Below are 8,512 nucleotides of genomic sequence, written 5' to 3'. Positions count from 1 at the left end.
GTCATAAGATATTTATATTGATATTAAAATTTTTTAATATTTTTATGAATAATTTATTACTATAATTGTTTTCTTTTTCTCATGAATGTCCGTTGCGGAGTTCGCATCAATCAACTTTCAAAGTTGTCTACAAAATTAAGATAATTGTTTTATTGACACTTTGCGCAGATTATGATTTGAGAGTATCGGTATAAGGAATTATTCACTGAAATTTAACCACTGGGTTACGTAAGTTCAAGGGCATGAGTTATAGATATCTACAATTTCTTGAAGTTTCAAATTAGAAATTTAAATCTAAGAATTTTTGAGTTATAGGTGGTCAATGGTTGGGGTCCAATCATATAATGAAATATTTCCACCATTGCCTAACCTCAACAACAGGATGATGATTAGTTTACGGAAAACATGATCCATTAGGTTTCAAGCATGACATTGACCCAGATAACGTTCTAGACTCTACATAGATGATAAGTTTGAATACTACAACCTACTTATTCACATAATTAGTGCTATAATTAAGTGGATCAATCCTTCATACATGACAAATTGATAATGATAGGCACTAGTTGTATGTGACATAATTAACCATGAAAGTAACTTATTTCTAATAGTAGTAACTTTTGAAAGTATATTAATAGGGGGCAGTTATGTAATTAACTTATTTCTAATGAAAAAGTGCGACTAACATAAGAAAATATAAAACAGCCATCACTTTCCTTCTTTTCTCTCTTTTTTTTAAGGTTGAGAATATAAGGTTCAATATAAAACAGCCATCACATGTCAAATCTTGAAAGAATGTCTAATAACCACTAAATATTGATGGGGTTCATTGTATTAGGGAGTGTGACTTTGATCCTCTGGTAATGTCCTCTGCATGTGTCTACAGACATAAACAATTCTAAAATTCGATTAGACCATATTTTAAAATAGAGAGATCCAACAACAATAATATGAAGTAATGATTGATTTGGATCAGGCCACTAAGATTCGAACCTTGATGGAATTTTATTATGTCAGTGTTCTCCATTTAATGAATGATGATTGTTATGGCATCTAAAAATGTTTTTCTAACTTACTTAAAAAAATTAAAATTAATATTTAATTTTAAAAATATAAAAAGAAATAATTATTAATATTTAAATTTTATTATAAAAAGACTAAAATTTACCTAAAATTCATTTTAAGAGAATAAAAAATTTTCTAAACTTTAATTTTAAGGAGACAAAATTTTTGGTTATAATTATAATACACTTTATTACTATTCCTATTAATGACGTACATTAATTGCTAATATTATAATAATTATTATTACTGTATTGTACTATTGTTACTTCTTCTGACTAGCACATTTTTTAACAAAAATGTTTTACATCTTTTAATAAAATTGTTTTAATCAATGAGCAAGTGATTTAAATTTATCGTGTTTCTTTTATTAGTGATGTTGACACGTATGATGAGTGGTATAGATCTTTAGAAATATGGGTTTTGAATTCTCTTTGATCAGACTCATAAAAATGAAGTGTTTAAATATAGATAAATTTTAGATGAGGACGATGTCTTTTCAGTCCTATAAAATAGCATATCATTACGTGTTTTTCACGTAGCCTTTTCGAATTACCACAAACTTTTGTCTTCTTTTCGGATTGGTCAAATTGTTAGGCGCAATTAGTGGATTAGTATATTTGTAAATTGTAAATCGTAAATTTGTAAATGGTGTGTTCACATAGATTAAACTTAATTTAATGATAAAGTTATATAATAATAAAAAATAGTATATGTTCACTAATAATTAACGACCAAAGTAATTCATGAAGCCAATGAGTTATAACTCAAATGGCATAAACTCCCCATACTCAATTAAGAGGTTGCGGATTCGAGTCTCCTATCTTTTCAAATTTGCCAATAAGTAATAGCTCAAATGACATAGTCTCCTCATACTCAATTAAGAGGTTGCGAGTTCGAGTCTCCTATCTTTGGTAAAAAAAAAAAATTACACTTCCACATAGATTTCAATGTCAAGTGGTAAAAAACACACTCCCATAACAAGCAACTTAAATATATTTACAGTAACATTGACATCATAAGAATTGTGTTAACCAGCTATCTATTGCATCATTAACTTACATAATAAACTTTGAACAAGGATATTTATTATAATTACAAAACTAAATGACAGCTCAATGAAATTTAGACAGAAACCTATGCAGTTATCCCATGTACATAGCCAGGTCCTATTGGCAACCCTTGATCTAAGAGGTTAGTTTCGTGATGTTGCTTAGTTTGGTGCTGGGACCAATATGCTTGTGCTTTTAGGACCCTGTCCAAAAGATCTTGGGGAACAGGCTCTCCCCTTCTTTGCCGAGGGGATATTCCTGCCGTGTGCACCAGTGTTTTCCATTTATCCTGCTCAATCCCAGAAATGCACTCACAATATAAAAGACTTTATATTGACATCCAACAAGGTATTGCTGCTGTGGTTCTTTTTAGATATCGGGTTTGGAAGTTTGCCATTTTTATGTTCTTGACCACCTAATTAAATGTCCGTTTTTTATGCCGACAATTCATAGAAATTAAACTCTTGTTTGCTTATTTATTTATTTCTGACCCATCACTATATTAAATTATTATCACAGATAATCAAGTATTTATAGAACAAATTCAATTTATTCAAGATAAGTCATACCAAAAGTATCCTGTCTATCATCCTAGAATTCAACTATCTAACCCTTGACAAAGAAGTTCAAACTTCAAAGATGAAGAAGCAAGAAATAAACCTTTTCGGATCAACACAATATAAACAAGCTAGTGTAGTTGCGGTGCAGAAGAAGTCACAAACAGTTTTACCTTTAAATCCACATATGTCCGATGGTCCACGTTACCGAAAGCATGACATTTAACATCGCGCCACCTGATTGTAACAAAAAGTATACAAATATATCAGGGATTGTCAGAGGAAATATCTAAACATATACTCATTTAAAAGAAAGAAGACAGACTGTGCACTTTTATTTCATTATTGCAAACAAACAGTATAGGTATTAGTAACTAATTATTTTCTGTTGGCCTTAATCAGTTACTTATCAATGTATATGTGAAGACCCCATTATAATAATTTAACAAACTTAAATCTTACCTTCCAGTTCCCAGTTTCTCAACTGCTTGAATCAGTGCTTCCACTTCATCAACTGAAAAAGGCCGACGAATTCGCCGCTGCAAAATCTCAGATCGCTTTGACTTCTGGACCACAGGTATCATAACTTTTTCATCCTTACTCATTTCAGGAAAAGAAACCAGTTGTTTAGAATCTACGGTACTCTTCTCCTTAACTTTGTTGATTAGAGAAGGTGCTGAATCATGCTCACTTTCAACATGGTTACCTAAACTGGTTACTTGATGATCAAGTAACATGTCAGAAATACCTCGAGTCCTCTGATGAGTTACAGCTGGATTGGAAGGATACCTGAATTATCATATTTAAAATTTTAGATGTGAAATTCAACAATAAAATTTTGTAGAACAAAACTATGAATAACAATTACAGAAAACCATGCTGATGATGCTAGAAAATATACTTTGTTAGTTATGGATTACCTTATTAGAGAATGTGATGTTGAAGCATGTAGAGGTGGTAGGCTTTGTGAAACATTAGGCTCCAATGTGAAACCCAAAGCATCCAACTGGTTATCATGGGATATTCCAGCTTGAAGTAGAGTTTTACTGTCATCTCTAACTTTCTTTCCTTGAAGTACGACACCAACGTGTAATCCACCTCCAAGCACAGTAGTTACTGCATCCATAACTGTCCTCTGCAGCAGAATAAGTTGTGTGAAAAAAAAAAAAACAGAATGACTTATGTTATGACAAAGCACGTAAATGAAATTTATGATATTACACCTTCAAGGATCCTACGGTAGCAGTTTCTGGAATCTCAATAAAAAGCTCTGGGACTGTAAATGACTTGATCCTAATATTCACTGGTTGAAAGAAAAAAATCTACATGTAAGAACCCCTTTGTATTCTTATACAAAATCAAGTCAGAATGCATAAAGAATCATGTAAGAATCTTCTCATACCAGGATCACCTCTTCTACATCCTAGTGGGGATTCCAAGACTGGTATTCCACAGTCTGCGCAAAAGATTTTGGAATCTATTTAGAAAATATAATCCCAACGTACTTCATTGCTGATAAAAAACAAAAAGCAGTTTGAATAGGAGGAAGCCATTTAGATTAAAAGCTTCATGCATCCTTGGAGAGGAATCTTGATTCCTACCACTCTCAGGTGAATAATAAATGTCAGCACTTCTTATAAATCCACTGGAATTTGAAACAGAGCTACAATGAAACCGCCTCCGCTTTTTGAAAGGAATATTCATCTGAGATCTTTGGCGTTTATAGTAGTTCTTCTTACTAGAGTAAGTTGACTTCAAAGTTTCATCTAAAATTAACATGTTTCCAGTTGAAAAACCAGATTAGTAAACATACAAAGAAGCATGAAAGTTAAAGAAAGAAGAGCTCAGTAACTAATTTCATACCATAAATAATGACTCACCACTGCTAGCAAGTGTATCATTCTTCGACTCCTGAGCAACTTTGCCATATTTACAAGTCAATAATTTCCTTAGTCTTCTACCATGTATACCAGTCACTGGCATAAAGGACTTCGTTTTTGTACAAGGGTGAGTAGACCCAGAAAAGTTTTCGTCATCATCTCTTCTAACTGCTGACACATTGTCACAGCCTTTGGGCAATGAGCTATAGGAAAATATGTCAACATACTTCGACAACTTGGCTTTGCTACCTAAACTGATCCGTCTAGGAGGCTTTTCAGTTGATGGATCCTCAAAACCACGCATCTTAGTCCCAAGATCAATTGAAACCTTCTCAAGCTTATGCAGCTTATCCTTTAGTTTATTAGTTTTACTTTCACCATCTAATTTACAACAATTAACCACTGGATGACCAGAAGAACCTAATATGTCTTTGCTAGTAAAATTTTCCATTTTGTTAGGGCATCTGGCATCCACTAATTTCTCAGAAACTAGCCTTTCTGAGCTACAGGAACTTATTATTACAGAAGCATTGCCTAAATGGACATCAATTTCGTGATTTTGGAGTTCATTCAATGGACAATTTTGTTTGTTTGTTTGGGAAGAAAAGTGAGGGAAGTGGTTGTTGTCAAAACTTCGTTTGTAAAAAAGCTCATCTTTGAGAGGTTTGTCTGAATCTTGGCACCCTTCAACAAATCCATGCTGATCCTTATCTGTTGATGCATCACTAGGCATGGTTGGATTCCCTTTATCTTGGAAAAAGAATTTACCTGCTAGGGTGGCCAATAAATCAATGGCGCACATTTGATCATCTTGGACTCTTCTTTGAAATTTGGTTCTCCTCTAGAAAATATTTTGAAATATAATTATATGGATGGTTTTAATAAATTAAAAGAGAGTAGCCCCAATGAGAAGCAGAATATATTTACTCTAGTTGTTCGGGTAGCGCGTGGAACAGCTGGTGCTTCGTAGCCATTAAATCCATAGTCTAACCTCTTCTGCAGCACCATATTTCAGGAACCATGCCAAAATGGATTGATCAAACGCAAGAAACCTGTAATCCAGAAAATATTGATATCATCAGATAAATGCACAATCTTCATATTACTTGACCTCTTTGGCTCTTCATCACACCTCAATATGAAAGCTTAACAGTATACACTCTAAGTCACAAGTAAAGGCTCAGATGTGTTACATTGTACCAGTTACAAACACTAAATTAAAATAAATAAATAAAAGGTAGGAAGATATCAATATTTACAAACAAAATCGACATCATTTTTCCATTAGCAAGGAATTAGATTCAGCCAAACATCATTTCAAAAAGAATCACTCACAGCTGAAACTTTTAATGCAAGGAAACTCCAATCTAACAATATTCTCAATCCTCTATTTCAAATGAAGCCAACTGATAAATTTTCACTGGAAGCTGGATCCAATTCCCTTGACGTAAAGGCGAACAAAAAATATATACATAATACATGTCCATAATCACTCGTTCAAATGTGATAATCACGTGCACAGCACAGAGGATATAACATAAAAACGTATTTAAATGAAATACAAAGTAACTCAAGATTCAACTGATAAATTCTGCTCAAACTATAAATAAAACAAATACAGCAACTCAGCAAGAGTTTCTGAAAACAAATGGTGATAAATTATCAACGAACAAGAAAGACAAGTTCACTAGCACAGAAGCAACCGGAATTCAGAGTACAATATAGATCACAGATGATACACGATAGATCTCATTGAATAACCAATTCCACTCATCAAATCCAAACAGCTTAAGCCATTACATTAAGTTCCAGAAAAGAGAGAAGAGATAAAATCATGGAAGCATGAAAACCCTCACCCAGACACCGTGATACACAAGAGTTGAAAAGCACCGAAAACTTAGCGTAAAGAACAAAGAAGTTGATGAAACGGAACACGTGGTCTCACCTCTTGTTACAGTTTGCTGCTCAGAAAAGCGAAATTCCTGCAACGTGTTATGAATTTTAAGGCAAATGTGAGAACGGAGAAGCCAAAGCTAAAAAACATCCACTTTCTCTGTAAATTTTCCAGGAAAATTTGTTTGTTTTTTTTTAAAAAAAGAAGAATTCAGGAATCAGAAAAACCAAAAACCCTGTCAAAAACCATGGTACACGGAACCTTTACTTAAACCCTCCAAGGTTTTATACCATTGACCCATGCAACCGGCTCAGTCGGTCATTTTGATCCAGTACACTCATCAAAACATTCAATTTATTTTGATGGTTAAAAAAACAGAAATTAGGTTACGTTTGTTTACAGAGATAGGATATTGAGATACGGACACTGAGACACAAAATTATGTTTGATAGAAGAGATATGGACAGAGACAGTGTGTCCACTAAATTCGTGTATTTTGTGTCCACTTATTTTTCATTCTTTTTTTTATTATTTTTGTTAATTTTTCATAATTATATTTTTTTATTATTATATTTTTCATCTCAAATATTTTGAATGAAAAAAAATGAGAATAAATTAAATTTTCATAATTTGTTTTAGTTTATCACCAAACAGAATACAATAACACAAAATTTTGTGTCTCTGTCCATCAGTGTCTTGTTCTATCTTATTCTCGTGTCTTATCCTATCCTATTCTCAAAAATAAACGCAGTCTCAAATTATATCAGGTATCAATAGGTGTCAACATGTATTTACTTTTTGTAAATTGTAAAAATGGGTAAGTCTATATATGTATTTTACCTAATTGGCCATGGTATAAAAAATCAATTCCAAATTCATATAAAATTTTTGACCCATTTTTACAAAACCATGTAAAATAACGTGTATATATAATAGAAAAATAATTTGGAGGAATAATATATAGAAATATATGTATGTGATTAATTTTTCTGATATTTTATGTTTTTTACATAGTTTAATGAAGCTGAAAATACAAAAAGAGGTAACCGCAGTTTACATATGTTTGGATTAGAAAAGAGATAGAAGCATGGTCCTAGATGCAGTGTGGAGAGGGGACCAATGTGAGAGAGAGAGTGAAAGCATAATAAGCATAAACATGCAAAGCAATCACATTCAATCTCAAACCCTGTGTAACTATTTTAATTTAATCCAATAATGTGTGGTGAGGTGAGTGCTAACCGCAGGGGTACCTGTTGCTCACTTTTAAATCGTCATCCATTATATTATCGTTATCTTCTCAACAAATAAATATATATTGTCTTTATCATTATATATTTTTGCAACTTCTATTTTAATGTGGAGAATTTACACATGGAACATACTCTTAAGCTATATATATATATATAACGAACCACATGAACATGTGATGATGAATATTGAATAATAATAATAAGCCAAGTCCTTTTTGTGACACCTTTGTAGGCATCGTTGCCTAGCTATCTACAACGAAGTATGACAAGATCTAAGTTGCCTACTATTTGTTATATAAATTTCATGTTAAGTGAGAAATAATAATCAAGTTTAACCAAATAAAGCTTTTCTAGTTTTGTGGATATGCAAGCTGGCCCATGAGATGAGAGAGATTGCAGATTTGGCCACTTCGTAATTATAATTGCAAGCCGAAAAGGAATCCGAATCCATTTCTAACCCTAGAAATAAAGCTGGAAAAGCTTTACATTTTTTGTCTCTATCTGATGATGATATTTTATGTTATTAAGCTAGTTACAGATCTGAGATTCAAAGAATTTGTATTTATATACTATACATAAGGAACATACATAACAGACAACACCAACTTATCTTAATCGTATTACAATTGAATAGATCTAACTCAATTCAAAAAACAATTTAAGGGATATCATAAAAGTTTGTGATCTAAAAAGTACTCATTGAATTAGTTACATAATTTGAAAGCCAGATTTCTGTATTATATTTGATATAAAATATATAGGATTGAGTTATGTCTTAATATTTTATTGGTTTAAGATAAATATGTATAAAAAATAA

The 8,512-nt window shown here is 32.1% G+C and overlaps 1 protein-coding gene across 1 annotated transcript; it reads right to left on the bottom strand.

The window, feature by feature from the left end:
* Window positions 2,040-6,704, bottom strand: LOC107629092 (telomere repeat-binding protein 2). Its single transcript, XM_016331788.2, has 10 exons — window positions 6,497-6,704; window positions 5,479-5,603; window positions 4,552-5,392; window positions 4,273-4,437; window positions 4,074-4,127; window positions 3,895-3,974; window positions 3,592-3,806; window positions 3,134-3,460; window positions 2,845-2,908; window positions 2,040-2,403 (listed from the first exon to the last, which is right to left on the bottom strand). Exons 2-10 carry the CDS (start codon window positions 5,557-5,559, stop codon window positions 2,200-2,202), a joined length of 2,031 nt encoding a protein of 676 aa, XP_016187274.1. The 5' UTR covers window positions 5,560-5,603; window positions 6,497-6,704; the 3' UTR covers window positions 2,040-2,199.

The sequence above is a fragment of the Arachis ipaensis genome, chromosome B03, assembly GCF_000816755.2.
Source record: "Arachis ipaensis cultivar K30076 chromosome B03, Araip1.1, whole genome shotgun sequence".
NCBI classification, from domain to species: Eukaryota; Viridiplantae; Streptophyta; class Magnoliopsida; order Fabales; family Fabaceae; genus Arachis; species Arachis ipaensis.
This window is presented reverse-complemented; position numbering and strand designations above follow the sequence as displayed.

What these genes read in the sequence shown, in the direction of transcription:
- LOC107629092 (XM_016331788.2), bottom strand. Translation starts at nt 5,559, where the DNA reads ATGGTGCTGCAGAAGAGGTTAGACTATGGATTTAATGGCTACGAAGCA. An exon ending in TGATACACTTGCTAGCAGTG is followed by an intron (nt 4,438 to 4,551) that starts GTGAGTCATTAT and finishes TGTTAATTTTAG; the next exon opens with ATGAAACTTTGAAGTCAACT. An exon ending in ATGTAGAAGAGGTGATCCTG is followed by an intron (nt 3,975 to 4,073) that starts GTATGAGAAGAT and finishes TCTTTCAACCAG; the next exon opens with TGAATATTAGGATCAAGTCA.